This window comes from Hyperoodon ampullatus, assembly GCF_949752795.1.
Source record: "Hyperoodon ampullatus genome assembly, chromosome: 17".
In the NCBI taxonomy this organism is placed as follows: domain Eukaryota; kingdom Metazoa; phylum Chordata; class Mammalia; order Artiodactyla; family Ziphiidae; genus Hyperoodon; species Hyperoodon ampullatus.
The window spans coordinates 68351953-68377079 of NC_136930.1; the positions used below are offsets into that span (position 1 = coordinate 68351953).

At 42.4% G+C, this 25127-nt stretch overlaps 1 protein-coding gene across 3 annotated transcripts in view; it reads right to left on the reverse strand.

The window, feature by feature from the left end:
• ADCY8 (adenylate cyclase 8) overlaps positions 1–25127 on the reverse strand; it is a gene marked incomplete at both ends in the record, with an annotated part of 222768 nt that overhangs the window by 117318 nt on the left and 80323 nt on the right. For all 3 annotated transcript variants that reach the window (XM_079722270.1, XM_079722269.1, XM_079722268.1), the window contains 2 exons: positions 13930–14057; positions 22669–22780. In XM_079722270.1, coding sequence (XP_079578396.1) covers positions 13930–14057; positions 22669–22780 — 240 coding nt within the window. The remainder of the gene's footprint in view (positions 1–13929; positions 14058–22668; positions 22781–25127) is intronic.

The window sequence follows — 25127 nt, forward strand, 5'->3', positions numbered from 1 at the left end:
CCTTTCTTTAGGTCACACATATAGAGGTGGAATAGCTGGAATTTCACCCCAGGTGTGTGAGCCTAAATGTAGTGGTCCATTTCCTCTACCCTGAATGGTTTATGTTGAAAAAGGAGCCATGCTTAGGGGTACATGAACCACTGGGGTTTGATCTGGCTCTGCCCAATAGATGGATGACACAGTCTCTGCCAGCTAATTCCAAAAAGTCAGCAGACTTATAGCAAGCTCCCTTCTGTAGATTCAAGAGTTCACTGAGGGTAGCTCAGGGGTCACTCACTGTTGGGGTGGGAGCAGCCAGCATGGTGGCCATGGAGCCCGACTTTGCCTTCAACCATGATCTATCCTATAGCCTTTATTGGACTTCAGAGTCATCCTGCCTTACAAACCATGGGGCCCACCTGCTTCTAAAAAGTTGGAAGGCTACCGTGTCTTATCCTAGCATGGAAGTTGCAGTTTCACAAAATACTTCATTCTGGTGCCCACAACAGTTCTGATAAGTAGATACCTATCAGCATTATAAATTTCCATTTTACAGATGAGGGAACTGAGGCTCCAAGAGAGTTAAGATGTAAATATTATCTCTTCTGTGTTAGCCTTTTATCTTCATAAAAGATGTTGTTTCATTCTCACCCTATGCTACATATACAGTCCATTTATCTCATTTGTTCATTTATTCAATAAGCATCTCTTGAAGTCCTCTGCAGATATAAGCAGGGAACCAAACAGACAAATCAGAAAATCAGTTCCTGTATTTATGGAGATTGCATTAGGATGGTTTTCCCCCATTTTAGAGCTAAGGAGGCTGGAGCAGAGAGAGGTCAAGTCACTCGCTCAAGGTCAGGAAGTAATGGGTCCTGATCGGCCCTCACAATGCCAGACTGCAAGCTGAGAGCTCTTTGGACACCTTCCTGCTGCTTGCACTCCCTTCAGCATCACCCTCCTCCTTTTGGGGGTGGAAAGGTAATGGGAAAACCTGGAGCAGGATTCCTGTTCAAAAACAGTGGACTGCATGAGAGAAAAGCAAGAGAAGCAATCCAGCCACCCACTTCCCACATTGAGCTCTATGTCTTTCTCTCTCTGTAAAAGTAGATTTTAAAAAACTAAGGTTGCCCTAGATGGTATGTGTGTGTGTGCTTGTACTCTGCAATGTGTACTTCTTTAAACTAACAAGCATTTTCTTATGTCATTGAATATTAATGTAAGTCATGGTACTTAATGGTTACCCATTTCCCTATTTTGTAATATGCAAAACTTTATCTAACCATTTCCCTGCCTTTAGACATTTAGGGAGTCAGATGAGCATGCCTCAGGGTCTTCGCCCTGCTGCTTAGGCTGTGTGTCATTGGCCGGAAGTTATTTATCCTACAAGAATTTCAAGTTCCTCGTCTGAAAATGGGGGAAAGTAATAGTATTTTCCTCTCAGGGCTGTGGTCAGTATTAGGTGAGGTGAGTCAGGAAGGTTATTTAGTATAGTGTCTGGCACATGGTGAGCATTCAATCCACATTAGCTTTATCAGCTATTGTTACCAGATAGTTTCAGGCTTCACCATTGTAAATAATTTTGCAAAAAGAATACTTGTTCATGTTAAAGACAACTCTGATGCATTTCAAAGAGAAGTGCAGCCTTGTGGATGCTGTTGTCAGTGACTTTTCAGAACAAGGTGAGAAAGGGGGTTTGAGGAGGAAAGAAACAGAGAGAGAGAGAGAAGCAAGGGAGAGAGGGAGACAAAGAGCAAAAAAGAACCACAGGAGGGAGAAAGAAGGAGGAACAGATGCCGCGAGGCAGGCAGGGGGCTTGGGCACTCTTGCCTCCAGTGAGGAAAGCAAAGTAACTCCTGCTTTTCATTCCTCGTCCTGCCATGTTGCTTGGCAGGGCAACCCCGTCACAAGGATTAAGACCTTTGTTCCAGTTAACCATCAGGAACAAGCCAGTTCCTGCTTGACATTCTGGTGTCATTCCATGCCTTTTTAGCAACTGTGCTGAAAAGACCAGGCTCTGTAATTTTCATTAAGGTTCATCAAGGGAGCCTTTGGAGATTATTAATAAAAATACTGCATAAAACACAGCCCACCAGCAGCTCTAGTGTCTCCTCAGCTATCAAGTCTTTCCAAAATAGAGCCAGGGCATGTGAGAGGAGCCACCTGGAGCCCCTTTTCAATCTACATGATGGAATTATTATCTAAGCCTATTTTAATTAATTAAATTTTATGAACAGACATCCATGAGATGCTATGAAATGCTTTAGTAGAAATAAAGTTATATTCAATCACTTTTTTTTGCCATTCATCTAGCTAATATCATGTTTCTAAAATCAAGTATTTTTTTTTGATGGAATAAACTTACTAAGAGGCTTGATTAAGGCTTATGATCTTGTTACTGTCAGAAGTTTACTGACTTTTCTTCCCTCTCAATGTCAGTTCTGCTAACTTATTAAGGATGTATGTGAGACCTCCTAGGCTATACTTTTTTTTTTTTTTTTCCCTAGGCTATACTTTGATCCTTTGGGTATCAATGGCAGATTTCAGGCATCAGAAACAATTGCAGAAATCTGGAGCTAGGAGGTAGGATGCCACAATTGTTAAGACCAATGGCTTTGGCATCAGATTGTTCTAGATTGGTGTCCTTATCCTGCCACTGATTAGCTGTGTGATTTCGGGCAATTACCCAAACTCCGTAAGCTCCAGTTTCCTCATTGGTAAAGTAGGAGCCTAATTTCAGAGCTTAGTCAGGATGTACCCATATAGCTATACTGGTTGTTTATGGTTAACATCCATTCTGATTGGCTTCCCTGGCCTATTCTGATTAGTCCATGCTTTAGCCATACTAGTTGTTCAATGTTTTGCTCTCCATGCCTGCCTAACTCCCAGGATTGTTATAAGGACTAAATGAGCTAATTATGTAAAACCCTTATCTCAGTTGATGGCATATAGTAGGTGTTCATTAAACCCTTTGTTATTATTATTTTACTAGAAGAGCTTTCTGTAACTTAACTGAGTCAAATTTCCCAGTGTCCAGTCTCAGCCCTAATTGCAAGATCCTATTAAAAAATGTTTCTAGGGTGATAACATGCATGCTATCTACTTAAATTTTCAAAAGAACACTCTGAATTTGGGATCTTATGATTCCCATTTCACAGAAGAGGCCATGTAGGCTCTGAGAAGTTAAGTCACATTCATCCACAGCCACACACCTAATAATGGGAAGAAGCAGGAACCAGGTTATGTCTGCTGACTGCAGGTCAAGGTCACTCAGTACGTTCCCTTTAAGTCATCTCATGGTGCTATAGTCACTCTTTCAAGGAACCTTTGCTGTGATCACATCCAGCAACAAACTCTATCTTTAATAAAGTGGAACCCTGTCCAAAATACTTAGAGTATTACCAATTGATAAGGTAAGTTTACTATAATGATAAATATTTGATTTAATTTAAACTTCTATGTCACATATGGTGTCTTGGGGGACTCAGGGTCTCAGCTTTGGAGGATTATAACGTTTTCCTATTTCACAGCTACTACTCTATTTCAGGTCCTTAGTTCTCATTACTGGACTGTTACAAAAATATCCCCCAGTTAGTTTCCTTCCCCTTGGCCTCTGATTTCTCTCATCCAGAGTAAACTGGAGAGAGAGTTATCTATCTCCATGGTTACCCTCCTCAAGCCCAGATCAGAACATGACACTTCCCCACTTCAAGTGTCAGTGACTTCCCATTGCCTGAGGGATGAAGCCCCAGTATGTCTTACAAGGTCACCAACTATCTGTGCACTAACTCCATTGACTGAATTTAGAATTGTAGGGATCACCAAGCCCTGCTTCAAATCCTTAACACACACATATATATGCACAAACATACACATGCACACACAAGTATAGACACATAGGTGCTCACATACTGATGCATATCTACACATCTGCATGCAAGCACACGCACAAACACACATACACACCATACACATATACATATGTACACACATATACACACCACATGTATATATGTGTGTGTATAGGGAAACAATCTTTGGACTCGGTCAAAAGGACCAATGTGGAGGGACCTTCAAGATGGTGGAGGAGTAAGATGTGGAGATCACCTTCCTCCCCACAAATATATCAGAAATACATCTACACGTGGAACAACTCCTACAGATCACCTACTGAATGCTGGCAGAAGACCTCAGACCTCCCAAAAAGCAAGAAACTCCCCACATACCTGGGTAGGGCAAAAGAAAAAAGAATAAACAGAGACAAAAGGATAGGGACGGGACCTGCACCAGTGGTAGGGAGCCGTGAAGGAGGAAAGGTTTCCACACACTAGAAGCCCCTTCGCGGGCGGAGACTGCGGGTGGTGGAGGGGGAAAGCTTCGGAGCCGCGGAGGAGACCGCAGCCACAGGGGTGTGGAGGGCAAAGCGGAGAGATTCCCGCACAGAGGATCGGTGCCGACCGGCACTCACCAGCCCGAGAGGCTTGTCTGCTCACCTGCCGGGGCGGGCGGGGCTGGGAACTGAGGCTCAGGCTTCGGAAGTCAGACCCCAGGGAAGGACTGGGGTTGGCGGCGTGAACACAGCCTGAAGGGACTAGTGCGCCACGGCTGGCTGGGGAGTCTGGGAAAAAGTCTGGAACTGCTGAAGAGGCAAGAGACCACTGTTTCGGGGTGCACGAGGAGAGGGGATTCAGAGCACCAACTAAACGAGCTCCAGAGACGCGTGCGAGCTGCGGCTATCAGCACGGACACCAGACACGGGCATTAGATGCTAAGGCTGCTGCTACAGCCACCAAGAAGCCTGTGTGCAAGCCCAGGTCACTCTCCACACCTCCCCTCCCAGGAGCTGCGCAGCTGCCACTGCCAGGGTCCCGGGATCCAGGGACAACTTCCCCGGGAGAACACAAGATGCGCCTCAGGCTGGTGCAACTTCACACCGGCCTCTACCGCCGCAGGCTCGCCCCGCACTCCGTACCCCTCCCTCCCCCTGGCCTGAGTGAGCCAGAGCCCCCGAAGCAGCCGCTCCTTTAACCCCATCCTGTCTGGGCAGGAACAAAAGCCTGAGGGTGACCTACACACAGAGGTGGGGCCAAATCCAAAGCTGAACCCCAGGAGCTGTGCGAACAAAGAAGAGAAAGGAAAATCTCTCCCAGCAGCCTGAAGAGCAGCGGATTAAAGCTCCACAATCAACTTGATGTACCCTGCATCTGTGGAATACCTGAATAGACAACAAATCATCCCAAAATTGAGAGGGTGGACTTCGGGAGCAACTGTAGACTTGGGGTTTGCTTTCTGCATCTAATTTGTTTCTGGTTTTATGTTTATTTTGGTTATGTACTTAGAGCTTATTATCATTGGTAGATTTGTTTATTGATTTGGTTGCTCTCTTCCTATATATATATATATATATATATATATATATATATATAAATATACATATATATTGCTTTTTCTCTTTTTGTGAGTGCGTATGTGTATGCTTCATTGTGTGATTTGTCTGTATAGCTTTGTTTTTAATTAATTAATTAATTTATTTATTTTTGCTGTGTTGCGTTGTTTCTGTGCGAGGGCTTTCTCTAGTTGTGCCAAGCAGGGGTCATTCTTCATTGCGGTGTGCAGGCCTCACACTATGGAGGCCTCTCTTGTTGCAGAGCACAGGCTCCAGATGCGCAGGCTCAGTAGTTGTGGCTCACGGGCCCAGTTGCTCCATGCCATGTGGGATCCTCCCAGACCAGGGCTCAAACCCGTGTCCCCTGCACTGGCAGGCAGATTCCCAACCACTGCGCAACCAGGAAAGCCCTGTATAGCTTTGTTTTTGTCCTAGGGTTCTGTCTGTCCATTTTCTGTTTTTTTTAGTATATTTTTTAGTGCTTGTTATCATTGGTGGATTTGTTTTTTTGGCTTGGTTGCTCTCTTCTTCCTTTCTTTTTTTTGTTTACTACTTTTTAATATTTTTATCTTTAATAATTAAAAAAAATTTAATTTAAATAACTATTTTATTTTATTTATTTTCTTTCTTTCTTTCTTTCTTTTTTCCCCCTCCCTTTTCTTCTGAGATGTGCAGCTGACAGGGTCTTGGTGCTCCGGCCGGGTGTCAGGCCTGAGCCTCTGAGGTGGGAGAGCCAAGTTCAGGACATTGGTCCACCAGAGACCTCCCGGCCGCACGTAATATCAAATGGCGAGAGCTTGCCCAGAGCTCTCCATCTCAATGCTAAGACCCAGCCCCACTCAACAACCAGCAAGCTACAGTGTTGGACACCCTATGCCAAACAACTAGCAAGACAGGAACATAACCCCACCCATTAGCAGAGAGGCTGTCTAAAATCATAATAAGTTCACACCACCTAAAACACACCACCGGACACAGTCCTGCCCACCAGAAAGACAAGATCCAGCCTCATTCACCAGAACACAGGCACCAGTCCCCTCCACCACGAAGCCTACAGAACCCACTGAACCAACCTTAGCCACTGGGGGCAGACACCAAAAACAACGGGAACTATGAACCCACAGCCTGTGAAAAGGAGACCCCAAACACAGTAAGTAAAGCAAAATGAGAAGACGAAGAAATAGACAGCAGATGAAGGAGCAAGGTAAAAACCCACCAGACCAAACAAATGAAGAGGAAATAGGCAGCCTACCTGAAAAAGAATTCAGAGTAGTGATAGTAAAGATGATCCAAAATCTTGGACATAGAATAAAGAAAATACAAGAAACGTTGAATAAGGAAATAGAAGAACTAAAGAACAAACAAACAATGATGAACAACACAATAAATGAAGTTAAAAATTCTCTAGAAGGAATCAATAGCAGAATAACGGAGGCAGAAGAACAGATAAGTGACCTGGAAGATAAAATAGTGGAAATAACTACTGCAGAGCAGAATAGAGAAAAAAGAATGAAAAGAATTGAGGACAGTCTCAGAGACCTCTGGGACAGCATTAAACACACCAACATTTGAATTATAGGGGTCCCAGAAGAAGAAGAGAAAAAAAAAGGGACTGAGAAAATATTGGAAGAGATTATAGTTGAAAACTTCCCTAATATGGGAAAGGAAATAGTCAATCAAGTCCAGGAAGTGCAGAGAGTCCTATACAGGATAAATCCAAGGATAAACATACCAAGACACATATTAATTGAACTATCAAAAATTGAAAAAGAAAAATTAAAAACCTGAAAGAGAAATTAAGGTAACACTCCTATTTACCATTGCACCAAAAAGAATAAAATACCTAGGAATAAACCTACCTAAGGAGACAAAAGACATGTATGCAGAAAACTATAAGACACTGATGAAAGAAATTAAGATGATACAAACAGATGGAGAGATATACCATGTTCTTGGATTGGAAGAATTGTATTGTGAAAATGACTGTACTACTCAAAGCAATCTACAGATTCAATGCAATCCCTATCAAACTACCAATGGCATTTTTCACAGGACTAGAACAAAACATTTCACAATTTGTATGGAAACACAAAAGACCCCGAATAGCAAAAACAATCTTGAGAAAGAAAAACGAAGCTGGAGGAATCAGGCTCCCTGACTTCAGACTATACTACAAAGCTACAATAATCAAGATAGTATGGTACTGGTACAAAAACAGAAATATAGGTCATTGGAACAGGATAGAAAGCCCAGAGACAAACCCATGCACATATGGTCACCTTATCTTTGATAAAGGAGGCAAAAGTATACAGTGGAGAAAAGACAGCCTCTTCAGGAAGTGGTGCTAGGAAAACTGGACAGCTACATGTAAAAGAATAAAATTAGAACACTCCCTAACACCATACACAAAAATAAACTCAAAATGAATTAAAGACCTAAATGTAAGGCTAGACACTATAAAACTCTTAGAGGAAGACATAGGCAGAACACTCTATGACATAAATCACAGCAAGATCCTTTTTGACCCACCTCCTCCAGAAATGGAAATAAAAACAAAAATAAACAAATGGGACCTAATGAAACTTCAAAGCTTTTGCACAGCAAAGGAAACCATAAACAAGACAAAAAGACAACCCTCAGAATGGGAGAAAATATTTACAAATGAAGCAATGGACAAAGGATTAATCTCCAAAATATACAAGCAACTCATGCAGCACAATATCAAAAAAACAAAGAACCCAATCCAGTAATGGGCAGAAGACCTAAACAGAGATTTCTCCACAGAAGATATACAGACTGCCAACAAACACATGAAAGGATGCTCAACATCTTTACTCATTAGAGAAATGCAAATCAAAACTACAATGAGATATCATCTCACACCAGTCAGAATGGCCATCATCAAAAAATCTAGAAACAATAAATGCTGGAGAGGGTGTGGAAAAAAGGGAACACTCTTACACTGCTGGTGGGAATGTGAATTGGTACAGCCACTATGGAGAACAGTATGGAAGTTCCTTAAAAAACTACAAATAGAACTACCATATGACCCAGCAATCCCACTACTGGGCATATACCCTGAGAAAACCATAATTCAAAAAGAGTCATGTACCAAAATGTTCATAGCAGCCCTATTTACAATAGCCCGGAGATGGAAACAACCTAAGTGTCCATCATTGGATGAATGGATAAAGAAGATGTGGCACATATATACAATGGAATATTACTCAGCCATAAAAAGAAACGAAATTGAGCTACTTGTAATGAGGTGGATGGACCTAGAGTCTGTCATACAGAGTGAAGTAAGTCAGAAAGAGAAAGACAAATACTGTATGCTGACACATATATATGGAATTTAAGAAAAAAAATGTCATGAAGAACATAGGGGTAAGATAGGAATAAAGACACAGACCTACTAGAGAATGGACTTGAAGACATGGGGAGGGGGAAGGGTAAGCTGTGACAAAGCGAAAGAGCAGCATGGACATATATACACTACCAAACGTAAGGTAGATAGCTAGTGGGAAGCAGCCGCATAGCACAGGGAGATCAGCTCGGTGTTTTGTGACCGCCTGGAGGGGTGGGATAGGGAGGGTGGGAGGGAGACGCAAAAGGGAGGGGATATGGGAACATATGTATATGTATAACTGATTAAATTTGTTATAAAGCAGAAAAAATAAAAAAAGAATTTCCTATAAAAAAATCTAGAAACAATAATGCTGGAGAGGGTGTGGAGAAAAGGGAACCCTCTTGCACTGTTGGTGGGAATGTAAACTGATACAGCTACTATGGAGAACAGTATGGAGGTTCCTTATAAAATTAAAAATAGAACTACCATATGACCCAGCAATCCCACTACTGGGCATATACCCTGAGAAAACCATAATTCAAAAAGTGTCATGTCCCACAATGTTCTTTGCAGCTGTATTTACAATGCTTCCAGGACATGCAAGGAACCTAAGTGTCCATCGACAGATGAATGGATAAAGAAGATGTGGCACATATATACAATGGAATCTTAGCCATAAAAAGAAATGAAATTGAGTTTGTAGTGAGGTGGATGGACCTAGAGTCTGTCATACAAAGTGAAGTAAGTCAGAAGGAGAAAAACAAATACTGTATGCTAACATATATATATGGAATCTAAAAAAAAAAAAAAAGGTTCTGAAAAACCTAGAGGCAGGACAGGAGTAAAGACGCAGACGTAGAGAATGGACTTGAGGACATGAGGAGGGGGAAGGGTAAGCTGGGACGAAGTGAGAGAGTGGGATGGACATATATACACTGCCAAATGTAAAACAGATAGCTAGTGGGAAGAAGCCACATAGCACAGGGAGATCAGCTCGGTGCTTTGTGACCACCTAGAGGGGTGGGATAGGGAGGGTGGGAGGGAGATGCAATAGGGAGGAGATATGGGGATATATGTATACATATAGCTGATTCACTTTGTTATACAGCAGAAACTTATACACCATTGTAAAGCAATTATATTCCAATAGATATGATAAGAAAAAGTTGTTATTAAAAAAAAAAAAGAACACCGTGGAGATACTTAGACAGGGAAAACTGTTCCCTTATGTTTATACTTCTGTCTTGCCTCTTGCTCCCTTGTGAAGCCTTCCGATGCTCTAAGCAGCAGCAGCTAATCCCAGCCTTTCCTGATTCCACACTCCATCCTCGCTTGTCTGTGATTGAAGGAGAATCTCTATCACATATTTGGAGCGATCAGTGAATAAGGTCCCAGGGTCATTTAGACTATTGGTTTGCCATTTGTGCAAGAATTACAAATCTTACCCAAACAAGGAGCCTACTGTATCTGCTTGGATCCCGATGCCATCTCACCATCAGAGCACCAGTCTCTCACTGCTGGTCTGTACTCTGGGAACTGGTAATGGATTTCATACTCTTTGAGGAAATGTCGGGGACAAGGAGAAACCCTGACAAGGTAGCGGCAATACCTTAATAGGGATGCATCTCTGATGACAAATACACAGAGTTTCCATCAAGTCTGGGGACACCAGTCAATAAATGGTTTATTGACATTGTATTACAACATATGCAATATGATGTTATGTATGGTTCCAGACTTTATGGCTCCTTTGGAGTTTTCCAGTTGGAACAAGTGCCTTTGGGGCTGACTACAAAATTTCATTGTGTGTAAGTGGTAGTTGGTTAAGATTTTTGACTTTTTGGCAAAACAATGTAACTGGGATTCTCTTATACACACAGTGAGGTGCAAATATTGTCTGCTGGTAATTCCTCAGAGTGTAATATTACTTGACAGTAAGAGTAGAAACTCTAGAAGTCTGAGCCAATTGCAACCAAGACTTGCCAAATTCTACAGTTCTTGTTTATTTCTCTTCACCATGCTTTGTTGGTAACTGGAAGAATTCATGCTGGAACTCAAATCACCTACATTATAATCAAGGAGTTGTTTGAGTATTAATAGACTCTGACTCATGCAGTTAAAAAATACCCTCCTGAATTGTTTTATTCTAAAGAAGTAAAAGCAGCATTTAATAAACTAACAAGAGAAAGCCCTTGAATTACTTCAACCCATCCAAATCTCACTGTCCCACTCCAAAACTTCAGAAAGGAGACTTTAAATTGGTTAAAATGGTCAGGAGGGATAAGATCCTCTCTACAAAGATAAATGGTAATGTTCTAAGAATCTTAAAGCATTTTGATAATCAATGTTTATTTCTTCTGTAACGCCATCTCTGCAGCATCTTCTGCTTAAGTTCAAGACGGGAACTCCTATGGAAAGTCTGTGGATGAATGGATAAAAAAGATATTCCCTTCCTTCCTTCCTTCCTTCCTTCCTTTTCTTTCTCCCTCTCTTTTTCTCTACACAAACACACACACACACACACACACACACAGGAATATTATTCAGCCTTAAAAAAGAGAAAATCCTGCTATTGGCGGCAATATGGATGAATATGGAGAACATTATGCTCAGTGAAATAAGCCAGACAGATAAAGACAAATACTCTATGGTATCACTTATATGTGGAATCTTAAAAAAAAAGGTGCACTGAGAGAAACAGAGTAGAAAGGTGGTCGTCAGGGGCTAGGATTGGGGTAGGGAAAAGGGGAACTGTTGGCCATGGGGTACAAACTTTCATTTTAAGATGAATAGGTTCTGAGGTTCTAATGTAAACATGGTGACTATAGTTAATAATTCTTATCGTATTCTTGAAATTTGCTGAGAGTAGGTCTTCAGCATTCTCATAAAAAAAAAGATAACTGCGTGAGGTGATGGATGTGTTCATTAACTTGATTGTGATAATCATTTAAAAATGTGTAAGTATATCAAATTAACACATTGTGCACTTTAAATGTGTACAAATTTGTCAATTATATCTTAACAAAAGTTTAGAGAAAGAAAGAAAGGAAGAAAGAAAGAAAGAAAGGAAAGTTTTGCTGCTTAAACTTGATTTTGACATGGTTGGTAAATCACAGACTTTCAGAGGCTTCAGAACAGGTCTAGTCCAACTTCCTCATTTCATAGACAAGCCTCCAAGTAATATCTCTAATGGGCACTGACCGACAAGAGAAGGACCCTTGAGTGACCTGTTCATCACTGTATTTCCAGGGCTTAACACAGCGTCTGACACATGGTAGAACTCAACAAATTATTTGTTGACTGACCCACTGGTTCACTGACAGAATAGCGTTTGCACACCTCATCAGCTGTGGAGTTGGTACAAGGCATTGGGTCTTCTGGGTGTCAGTCCCACTCTCTCCCTTGAAACCAGTCAACTTATCACAATTCATCTTAGTTTTCAGGGCAAGACTCTGAAGTGTCCAAATTAACAGGAAGAAGCACATGCAGCCTTTTCCATCTACCAAAGGCTGATCAAAAGGGAACTCTGGGTGGGAGTGGTGGGCTACTTTTCCACGGTCCCTACTGGGGGAAACATCTGCATCTCTGTAAAAGAGGGGGCAACAGCAGAGTGGACATTTCCAGTCTCTCTCCACCTGCCTACTTGGTCTTAGGGATGCTTATGGTTGGATTTTCATCATATACCTCATGGCAAAGCACCTCACTGCCTTGATCAGGCCCTGGTTGTGGGTAAGTTCCAGAGGTGGGACCCTGAGGGCCCACCCGGGGGGCATATCTGGCCACCCAGAGTGTGATTTCAGGCTCAGTATTGAAATGAACAGTGTCACATCAATGGAACAGGATCATATTTAGGAAAAGGGCTTCTGTGCCCTCTTCTTAACTAGGGGACTTCACAGCATTTCCCATTGTCAACAGACCTCTGCCTGAAACCCAAATAAAGTCAGGGATCTGTCAGCAAGTAGAAGAGTCAGGCACACTGTGTTGGCTGTGGCCAGGTTCTAGAAAGGGAGCCTCCAACTCCTTAGATTCCTCTTGCCTGTTCCTGGATAGGTCTTGGGAACCAGCAGGCAAGCTGAGCCTACAGTGGAGGGTGTGTGTTTGGGGGGTGCAGAGCAGGGGTTGTTGTCCTGGCTGAACTTGAATCCAGACTGACACTCCCGAGCATCACACGGACGCCTGACAGACCACACAACCAAGGTGTGAGTGCACGAAAAGAGTCTTCCGGTCTGTTTCCAACAATGCTCTTCTTCCCTTATAAGATGAAGACATAATCCATGGAGATTTCTGCCCATGTGTCCACTCTTTACTCTCTTTGCTGTGGTTGTGGGAAGATGTGATGCTTGGAGGATCTGCAAACATTTTGGAAACTTGAGGGGAGCTTTGGCAATACTCAGCTTCTGTCCCAAAGCCATAAACAGCCTAGCTCCAAAGTCCTTGACCGCAATAACTCATCCCCCTTCGATTCAGCCTCTATTTGTCAGCTACACTCACCAAAGCCAAAAGCACTTGCCACACACCCGTGAAGACAGCCAGGTTGCCCTTCAGTGATTCCTGTCGGCCTTAGGATAAAATGCAACCCCTTACACAGCTTAGAAGGCCCTGCAGGTTCTGGATGCTCCGAGGGTGCCGTCTACCTGTCACCACCATTTCCACCCCAGGCTCCACCAGCTGCCACTACAGCACATCCCGAATCCTGCACATGGCCACCTATCTTCCAAGCACTCCATTCCACCTCCAGGATCTAATGTCTTACTTTTCAGGTAACAGCTCAGACATCTGTACTCTGGAAAGCCTTCTCCAGCACCCCAGATTGCACTAACTGTTACTTCTCTATCGCCCCTGAGCACCCTGGTTTGATTCATCTCAGAGCGTATTGTACCATATTGGAATCATCTATGCATTTATCTTTCCCACCGCACTGTAATCTCCCTGAAGGCAAGCACTATGCTCATCATGTTCCCTGCTATATCCCCACAAGGACATTGGTCATACAACTGTGTTGCACAAATAATTGAAAGGGAGGTATAACTAGAACATAATGAAGCTAGTGGTTCCTATGGGAGAACTAATGGGTATACAGTCTTCATGAAATAAGTCAAAGAGCTCCACCTTTCAACATACACATGATCGACCGCAAAGGATAGATGGGGTGGTTTTGGTCTTTCCCATCAAGCACATCGAAGGCTCGGGTATTAGGGAGAAGGTCCCAAATTACCTGATGGTTTTGATCATGCTGAGGCCCATTTCAACGCAGCAGTGGGCGTGGTCCTGGCGGGGCTCAGGAAGTCCTGAAACGCAGTAGTAGCAGTCTCCCAGGATTTTAATGCGAAGACAGTGATGCTCCTGAAAGGAACAAGGTGGGAGAGGGAAGGACTGAGTCAACAGACAGGTAAGGGTTTCCGAAAACCTTGGGAAAGAAGGGAGCTGGGTCAACAGGTCTGCACCTTGGGATCAGGGGCTTCTACCTTTGAAATGTGCTGCTATTTTCTTCCCAGGAAATTGGAGCGGGGAGTTGAAGGGCTCAGTGGTGGAACGGAGTCGTGGAAAAACACTGGATTTTGAGTTTGACAGATAGAGAGCCATATCCCAACTCTGCCATGTAGTAGCTTTCTGATCTTAATCCCCTGTGGAACACTGAATACCCCAGTCCTGCTCCCACTGATGTATTTCTTCTCAGGACATGTCTCTGGATTAACAGTTTGTATCAATTGCTAGCTCAACAATAAGCACTTAAAAAATAAATCACTTAGGGATACCAACTGTCCCAACTCTATATAAAGTCCTTTCCCAATGACAGCACTGGCACCTTAAGAAGAGGGGCTGACTGTGTCTTGTACATACTTGTATTCATTTACTGATTCACACGCTTGCTCATTGATAAAAACATCAGGTGTGCATCTGTCATAAAGCAAGCATTGTCCCTGACACAAAGATGATTAAAACAACCCCTATTATATATTAAACAGAATGCACCCTCACAAGAACCTGGAGGTAGGTACAATTTTTATCCTGATCACTTCACCAGTGAGAAGCAGGACACGCCTGTGTGTTTGGTGGATTCACAATCTTGAAGACATGATCCTTACAAAGTTTCAAAGAGCAACAAGTACCTAGGAAATGGTGCATACTTTCATATTGGGTGGAAATAGGCTGAATTTTGCAGGTTATAGAGGAAAGAGGACTTGGGGCGGTAGAGCATAGGGGCTAAGAGCACTGGCTGAGGAGTCCCATTGCAGATCAAATCCTAGACCCCCCACTCCATCCTCACTGTGTGTTTTTAGGTAAATTACTTAACCTCTGAGCCTCCGTTGCCTCATCTATAAAATGGGGATAAGAATAGGACCTCATTGTGTGATTGTAAAGAGGTAGGAAGATGAGGCATGTGAAGGCTTAGCATAGGGTCCAGCAGATGGGGCACTAAATTAATGTCACCCATCTCTATGATGATGACTTGGACTCCTGTCCTTGTTCTTTCACATTTCTATGTGACACAGGCAGATTCTCTCTAGGTCTCCTTGGGTAGATGGTTGGGACGGAACGACTCTGAGATGTCTTCTAGATTTGAAGCCCTAGGTGCCTGTGGGTCTATAGCTTTGTGGGTTAGGGGCTCTCCTTGGGAAACCAAAGTCCAAGGGCAGGAGGAGGGGAGTTGCAGACAGAAAGGGGCCAACTGAGATGCCAGCAGCACAGTGGATGCCCTGGTACTGCCAAGTTATAAAGCACCATGCTGGTTTCCTAATCTGATCAGGGGTTGGGACATCATGTTTGGGTAACAAGTGAAATCACTTTCCCAATAAAAAACAAATATCAGGCAGGGAAAAGAGAATCAGAACTGGCTCTGGTGTTTCCCTGTCTGGATCAGATCTCCAGGGCCTTGCCAACCTTCCCAAATGGGCACAGATGCGATCTTCAGAACGCTGATAGCAGGCACAGCTATCCCACGGTTATTTTTAGGAGTGTGTGTTTCCTATCTATTGGCTGCTTCAATGCAACTAATTTTGTAAGAGAGCAAAAAGGGAAGCTCAAGACCTTCACTTGTTTCTTCTAAGACGCTCTAGACTGTTATGGCCAGAATGGAACTAGGGAGACCTGACCCACTGGTCCTGGCAGTTTCCAGATTTGTGGAGTCCACGGGACAGTGTTAAAAAAACCCCAGAAGGTCCAAGGCACTGCTCTGGAGTTCAATTTTGTGTTTTGGCAAGGAAGTATGAAAAGTCCATCAACATACAAAAATAACAACCAAACTACCCAACTATCCTCATCACTTTATAAAAGAAAGGGCATTTTTAACACCAAAAAAGTAAAAAGACATATTCTTGGAATAAAGGAAAGTTCCTGGCACTAAATGAAATGAATGATAAAAACTCAATACATTGAAGTGTGTGTATATATATATATATAAATACACATACACACAATTGCTGTACATAGTTATACTACATATACTGCTGTATATATATATGTTGTGTATATGTGTAGATACTACAGCAATGTAGTGAGTTTTTATATGCATCTACATATACATATATATATATACATATATGTATCTCGCATGTGGCCACAAGTTAAAACTTCCTAACATTTGTTTGCAAAGGAGCAAATCCCTTATTCTGATTCTGCAGCGGAGAACACTGAGGCTGGGAGGTAGGGGTTGGTGACTTCAATCAGCCACACTTTGCCTTCAGATGGTCTCTGGGGCAGAGCCTGCTGTGACTCGGGCTGTTGGTAGCCTGGTCAGCAGAGAGATCTGCCTCCCTGTTGACAATGGGGAGTGGGGAGGGAAAGGGTAGAGCAGGAAATACTTTGGTCTAAGAATCAGACCTCCGCATTTTAGTCAAATTTACCAGCTGTTTGACCTTCGATAAGTCACTGAAGCCACTGATATGTGGGTTTCAATTCCCCATATGTCACACATGTGAAAATGGTCCCCTTGTCCTTAATACATAACTAAGTAAGCATCGCCATCAACTAGCAATGCCAGTGACAGCTAACCTGAAAATAGTCTTCTCCACATTTAATGCTATGCCTTATCTTTTCTCCTTTGAGTCTCACAATAACCCTGAACATGGCAGACCATGTTTTTAGATATGAGAATTTCAGTATAAGAGAGATGGAAAACTTCCTGTGCCATAGAGCAGCTGGCTAAAAAGTAATGGATATGGATTATATACGATATTCAGAAGCTCCAAATCAGTGATTTTTCCATGCAAACAGAGGTGAAAACATTTTGGAAAACTTTAGGGAAAGGCAGTTGTATTTATTGAGCACATACTATGTGCCGGGCTATGTGTTAAAGGCATTATATTGATCTTGTTTAGTCTTTAAGACCACATTCTGAGTCGTGTGCCACTTCACAGATGGCTTAAGGAAGTGAAGGTCACACAGCAAGCGAGAGACAGAAGTGGAATTCACAGCATGTCTGTTTGACTTTGGGACTCCATGCTCTTTCTTTACAAAACTGCAGAAATTATAGCAGAGTCCAGAATGGTAGATCTCCTGACAAAAATGTGTTTTGGAAGGAGATCTGTAAAATAGTTATTACCCTTTGGAAAGTGAAGATGTTTGTAACCCAGGGTTCATTTTTCTTCTAAACAAAAGTTGAAGCTGGCAGCCTCCTTGAAAAACTGTGGGCCCCATATAAATGGTATGTATATATGCATATGTGTACATATACCAATCATGTATGTATATATAAATATAAATATAAATATGAAAGGCCTGTCTTCTCATCTGTCAAGTTCTGTCAATTTGCAGACACATTTTTCTGATCAATTCCCGTGAGCTGTCAGACAATTTGACAGTAATATCCAAGCAACTTCTTTTTACCAGAAACTGCTTTGAAAAACTCACATTAAAAAAGCCAGTTGCTTTGAAAAAAGATACTGAAAAAGAAAAATAAAGTAGGGTGAGGGTCTTGTAAATTTTATCGAGTTAGTCTTAATATAATCCTTTTCCTCCCATCTTGATGGCTTTGATATGATAAAAATCTTGGAAAAAAATCCAGAGAATTTATGGAACCATGTATGCACATAACACTGAGGAGATATAGGCACCAAATTATCAAAGATGGTTATATCTTTGAGGAGGGGTAAGATTACAGGGATACATACATTCTCTATTGTCTCTATCTTTGATGTTTGAATTTTACATAATGAACAAGTATTGCTTTAGCAATCAGAAAAATAAATGAAAAGAAAAAAGACTCTCAGAACAAAAACATTAGTGCTACAAATGCACTTAAAAAAGTTATATTAGAAATCCTGACAATTTTTATAGTACTTTATCTAATTGTAATTATACAAATTAACACATGAATATATTGTCCTAGTAAAAATGAAACTGTAGATAAGTCTCCTTTAGTAGCCTCTCCCCCTCAGACACACCACACCCTGGAAACCTGGTCTCCTTTCCCCTCTTGAGAGGCTGTTATGCATTAATATATACATTTCTATGTTTATATATATGCATCATTTTTCATGCTCTTTAGCCATAAATTGATCATACTATGTTTATAGATCTGAGACATGCTTTATCATGCAACATGTCTTGAAATTCTTTCTATGTTGGTACAGAAATAGCTATCTCATTCTTTAAAATCTGTTGATTAGCTTTCCATAGTGTTGGAATTGTTCCTTGTAACAATAATTTAGGTTGCTTCCTGTTTTGTCAGCAATCTGAAACAAAGCTTAAGATGTAATGATGTTGATTTTAAAGCCTTGATAATAGCATACATATTTTTCATTCCTAATTTGTTAGGGAGAGGAGTAGGTAGGAACTACTTTATTTACTTATTTATTTTTTAAATTAATTAATTAATTTAATTAATTTATTTTTGGGTCTTTGTTGCTGTGTGCGGGCTTTATCTAGTTGCCGTGAGCGGGGGTTCCTCTTCATTGCAGTGCGCGGGCTTCTTATTGCAGTGGCTTCTCTTGTTGCGGAGCATGGGCTCTAGACATGCAGGCTTCAGTAGTTGTGGCTCGTGGGCTTAGTTGCTCTGTGGCATGTGGGATCTTCCCGGACCAGGGATTGAACCCATGTCTCCTGCATTGGCAGGTGGATTCTTAATCACTGCACCACCAGGGAAGTCCAGGACTACTTTATTTTTTTTAAAAAAGATCAAAGATCAAAAGTTGCTAGAGTTTGCCAAGGGCACTAGAAAGGGTCAAAAACACTCTGCTTTGAGCAGCCACAAGGGCACTGAGGAATTCAACCACACTAAGAGGATCTTTAATAGAAGGCTTTGAAGTTTCTGCCTGCATCATAATAATGCAGTGGATAAGTGGGAAGGTGCAATGGATGATATTTACATGGGAAGTGGGTTCTGTCAGAGGTACGACATAATGAAAATCTAAAGCAAATAATTATGGCAAGGCAGAGAGAGATCATTATAAAGCCACAGAATTTTGACGCTAAAAGATATCAGAAAAGGCAAGTCCAATCCCCTTTTACACAGAAGCAAATTCTGTGACCCACTTGGTTAAGTGATTTGCCTAAGGTTGGGAGCAAAAACATTTAAAGTAGGTTTTCTCATTCCAAGGTGAGTAGAATTGTTTTCACTGGCAGAGTTTCTCAAGCTTTTCCATAGAAACCCCCTAGAGTAGAACAGACTGACGCACCTGGGGTGGGTAGGGATGGGGTAGGGGGTAGAGTGGGAGTTACAGAGTACTTATGGGTTCTGAGTACTTATTTTGAGCCAGTCTCTGTGTATTGTTTCATTTATCCTTCATTATAATTCTGATAGGAAAACTGAGACTCAGAGAGGGGATTTGTACAGTTAATTGAAGTCCAGCCCATAGTTGAAGTCCTAGAAATCTAAATTTTCAAGTTGGCTGGCATGAACAGCAATACATCTCTGACATCTTGCTCCATCCCCTAAAGTGCCTGGGGCACTGCTTAGTGGTCAGGAGTGAACACCTAGTCTCAGATGGTCTGAATCACAGATGCACCACCTACCACGGGTTCTGGGCAGATTACTTTACTTCTTTGAGTTTCAGTCACTTGTTCTATAAAATGGGAACAATAAAGAACCTCTCTTTTAGGTTTGTTTTAAGAACTAAATTAGGCAATCCAGGGCAAATACGCAGTCTAGTGCATAATGAACACCAAGCAGTTTATGAATGTTAAATATGATCAAAATTAATAATAATTTTACTCCCTCACTTGTATGTGTTTAATTTGATTTTTTTCTTTAAATCTTTGAGTAAGACTCATTCTCCAGAAGATGGACTATAGCTTCTTGCACCTACTGGGGCTCGATGAGCTGTGTACCCCCATCTCACTCCCTCTCTCCCACCATGTACACTGTAACCAGGGCAAAAAGCCCGGGCTACAGTACCAACTCCACGTTCCTTAAAATGTCGCATGGTGCCCTCTAGACTTGATTCTCTTTTCCTCTTCAAGCTCACTTCTCACTGCAGTCTCCCATGCCCTTTATGCTCCAGCAACCTTGAGCTCCTTATAGCTCTCCAAATAAGCAGCACATTTCCACATGTTCACACTTTCCTGACTTTGCATCATGGCTCAGCCTGGAAAGCTCTTCATTGTCTAATTTGATGCCGGGAAAGCGCCTGCTTTCCCTCACACCCAGTTGCATATAGCCTCTTCTCTTCATGGTGCTACATTACTGCCCTCCTCACCCCAAGCACTGACTGTTCCTTCTTTCGTCCACCAGGACTTCTGTGCCTATTGCTTGCACCACCCTGTCCTGCGAATTTTACGGACTTGTCTTTCTCCCTTAGCAGACTCTGAGGGCAGCGACTGGTTTTGTCTCGCCAGAGCGCTGCACGGTTCCTGGCACCTAGTAAGTACACAATAAGTGTTGGCTGAACAACTTGGATTACATTTTACATAACAACCCTTTCTCTGAGTCGATGGGGATTACTGTGACACCAGAAACTGACCTTGATCACATCTCTCAGTTCTCTTTGGAGGGTCATTTTTGTTCATCTTAGTATCTCTGAGCAGAAATATTTAGAACCAGAATGTAACGTAGAATACTATGTGTAATTGGCACCAAACACCCTTGAGGCAACAATAAAAAGAAATGGTGTACATTCTTCCCCACCTTCAAATTCCTAGTCCTTCAGGTTAATCCAACCCTTCTAACAGGAGGAGACCTCAGTTTCCACCTCTTCTTCTGCTCATGTCAGTCTCCTATTCACTTGTTGTCCAGTAGCTACAGATTACAATGCAGGGTCCTTGGCAGGTCCTTGCATATTTTTCTAGCCTCACCTCTACCACCCCTTACCTTGAATTCTCCTTTCAGCAGTGCTAAATCTCTTCTGGTTCTCTACACATATAGCATCTTAATTTTTGTTCTCCCCTCTGCATACAATGACCTTCCCTGCCTTCTTCACCTCAATTATACACGTAATTGGTATATAATTTTTTTTTTTTTTGCGGTATGCAGGCCTCTCACTGTTGTGGCCTCTCCCGTTGCGGAGCACAGGCTCCGGACGTGCAGGCTCAGCGGCCATGGCTCACGGACCCAGCCGCTCTGTGGAATGTGGCATCTTCCCGGACCGGGGCACGAACCCGCGTCCCCTGCATCGACAGGCAGACTCTCAACCACTGCGCCACCAGGGAAGCCCCGGTATATAATTTTTATACAATAAAATTTACCTTTTTGGTAAATGTGTACAGTCACACTCACATATAGAGCAACCGGATGGTTCCCCAAATCACCTCACTCTATGCTTCCATGCAATCAGTCCCCTCTCTCCACCCCTCATCCCTCCTGACAATGACTTATCTCTTTCTTGTCCCTATAATTTTTGTCTTTTCTAGAATGTCTTACAAATGGAATCATAAAGTGTCTAGCCTTTTGTGTCCGGCTTCTTTCACTTGTCATATTGCAGCTGAGATTCACTGATGTTGTTACATGTATTGGTGATTTATTCCTTTTTATTGATGAACGGTATTCTATTTGTTTTCTCCTTTTTAAAACCCAGCCTAAGAACCACTTTCTCCTGGAAGTCTTCTCTGATCCAAGGGTTATATGTTGTTTCTGTGTTCCCATAGCACTCTAGACTTCCCTTCATCATGGCATATAGCACATTGTACATTGATGACTTTTTTAGGTATCATGACTAGACTTAGCTCTAAGGGGGAAAGTGTGTTTTAGTTATTCCCATATTCCCAACACAGCACCTACTAGGTGCTCAGATGCAAGTGTGAATGGATCTCTTTTGGAGTGAGGCAGCCTTAAAATAGGACATTTTGATAATCTAACAATGAACTCCCACTGATGCGGTCTCATTAAACTCTCACGACAGCCTATGAAATTGACACTAATATACACTCTTTACAAAGTAGGAAGTTAAGCCATGCCAATTTGAACCCAAAACCCACTCTAAAATATAGCATGACAATGACAGTCCTCTGTAATTTGAGTGGCTTGAGGACTAGGAATCTGTGTTTTGGTGGCAAATGTTCATTTCCTTTAACCTGCTCTCTATTTTAGGTCTGGTCAAGCCAGCAGAAAAAGAAAGGTAGTGTCTTGTTGGCTAAAAACAAAGCTCTTAAGTCAAACAAAATGGTGGCGGGATGGGCCAGTAGCTCACTGGTCCTTGAGAAGAGACTAATTCTTTCCAGATGGCCGCGGTTGGCTGGGAAACTGCAGGCAGTCATTCCTGCATGAAGCAACACTGAGGCTGCAGCTGGATGGTGCCTGGCCACAGGCAGGGGGAAATGGAAAGCAGATTAAAAAGACTTTGGTTTAATTGTCACTCAACCAGCTGTCTCTCAGCTAGGAAAATCTGACAAACCTCCCGTCCGAGACCTGTAAATAACTAACATCGGTCCCCAGAATGCGCGAGGGTCAGGGATCCGTGTCTGGGGTCAGGATGCGGAATGGTAATGACATTGGAGATGAAGGCTGAGTCCCTCTCTTCCCTAGTTTTGCATGCAGTCCCTCTCTCCTGCGAAGACGAGGAGGCAATTAAATTCAACTCACATGGGCCAGTCGATCAAATCTGGCAAAGAGCTCGTTGAGCATCCTGACCAGCTCCTGGGCAGACAAGGTCGTGGAGAGGTTGGTAAATCCTTTAACATCTGCAAAAAGAATACTGGACAACAGGGAAGGGATGGGGTGGGGAGAAAGCGCATTAATATTTTAATCTATCCTGGGAGACACATCACGATTCAAACAAACCAACTGTGGTCTGAGATTTTAGCTCTCCTTGCCCCGGGAGTCTCAAGGAATGCCTCAGTGTTTAACAAACATCTCAGCAGAGAGCCCACCCAGGGGTTCAGGAAGGACAATAAGGCAACGGGAAGCCCTTCTTCCTGTGCAGGGCTGTGGGGTGTGGGCAATGCAAACAACCCAAAAGGGAATTTTTCACTAGGAACAGATCAATGTATTGTGGAAAGCAAAATGAAGCATCATGAATCATCTCTATATTTTCACAATGAACAGCAAAGCAGATTGCATGAGCACAAAGCAAAATGGACACGGGGACAAAAGAATGCAAAACCTCATTATCTTCAGCCCAATGACACACATATATTCTACCCAAAACTGCAGGCAAATAGAGTTAGGCATTTTTCAAAAATTGTGGGAATAGGTAGCAAGCCTGGGAGACCTTAGGCAGAATAATTAATTATCTGAAACGCACATTTACTAAGAATTTCAGTTAGGTGAGGTCTGATACTATGCATATGGCTAGGTGGAGGGGAAGGAGCAGTCCTCGAAAGCCTTATAAACGCAAGGCACTGTATGAACACTGTCTTGTTAAACCATCCAGTTAGCCTGTGGGGAAGGGACTGTTCATTCCATTGTGAAGATGAGGAAAATGAGGCTCAGAGAGGAGGGAAACTTGCTCAACATTTACTAGTAGCCCGGGGCAGAGTTGGGATTGTGCACGTGGCTGAACTGCATGGTGGGCCACTGCTTCACCCACCTTAACACACCATCTCAGGGACTGATGCAATCACAGGGACACCTCTGAGAAGAAGGAAGGAACACCAAAAAGGGTACCATATTTTCTTGACTCTCGTGTTTTATCATCTCTGAAACTGACGGGATTCTGTAGTGTGTCAAACTTTTTGATTATTTTTCTTAGTGTTGCATAAAATAATGGTGGGTCTTACCCTTGGTGTGACTTAGTTTTAATGAAATAGGTGAATCAGCCAGAAGGCACTGTGGAATGTGCATTGACTTACTTTGGTCACCCCTGGTATTCAGTGGTTCTTAAAGTTGTCTCCATTTTTATGGATTCTCGTTCCTAAAAAATGTGCAAGTATTCAAAATTTTCACTTCATTTCAAGGGATCTGTGCCTTCCCAGAAGCCCATTCAGATTCTCATTAAGAATTTTTAGACCTCAATTGAAAAACTATTGCTTTAATTAATTAGATAATGCCTTAATTATTTTAGCAAATATTTATGTATCTACTATGTGACCAGCTACACACTGTGCTAGGAAGTTGTATTAAATGATAAAGAAGCCCCAGTGCATGTCCTCAGGATGCTCAGAGTATGGGGAATGGAGTTGGGCTGACAAAGAGAAAGACAGAAACAACAGAGGCAATGACTACTGTGATAAAAAGACACACACTGGGGATGACCAGCCATTGGGGGATCAGGAGTTTTCTAGTGAAGCAAAGTCCAAGCCGAGTCTTGAAGGACCTAGGGGACTTGATGGGTAAATGAATGGCTGCTCTTAGCAAGAGATCAGCACATACTAGGGTCTGGTGGAAGAACAAGCAAATGTACCAGGGATCTGCAAGTATTCAAGGACAGCTAGTCAAAGGGTAGTATTGATCAACGAGGATGGGAAGAGAAGAGGAAAGAGGGAGAGAACAAAAAGAGAGAAAGGAGGGAGGAAGGAAGAGAGAGAGAGAGAGAGAGAGAGATGAGGTCAGAGAAGTGAGCAGGGGAACAATATGGAAGGGCTTGATTAGCTAGGTTGATAAATACAGACTTTTCCCTAAACATGATGGAAAGCTAGTGAAGGGTTTTAAGCGTGGGAGTGATACCTTTAGATTTTTAATATATAAGGCTTCCTCTGGCAGAGTCACTACACTGCCACTGTCCTCTACAGCTTTCTGGTGGCATAGCAGCTGGTCACATACATAGGATTTGAGTCTAGACAGATTGGGGTTCAAACCCCAGGTTACCACTTATGAATACTATGAACTTCTCCAAGACTTTATTTTATCTACTGAAGATGATTGTAGTACCTACCTCACTGGTGGGTAGCAAGTGTTTAGCACAGTGCCTGGCATAGTAAGTGCTCCATAAATGCATTAGCTCTCTCCATCGTTATTGTAGAAAACTGCACTATGATTGAATGGTTGGGAAGAGAGAAAGAGGTAACAGAGAAGGAAGAGAGTCTGACCATTAACTGGATTATTTGTTACTTATGGCTGAAAGAATTCTTGTCGACACAAACCTGAAACAATAGTAGCAGCAA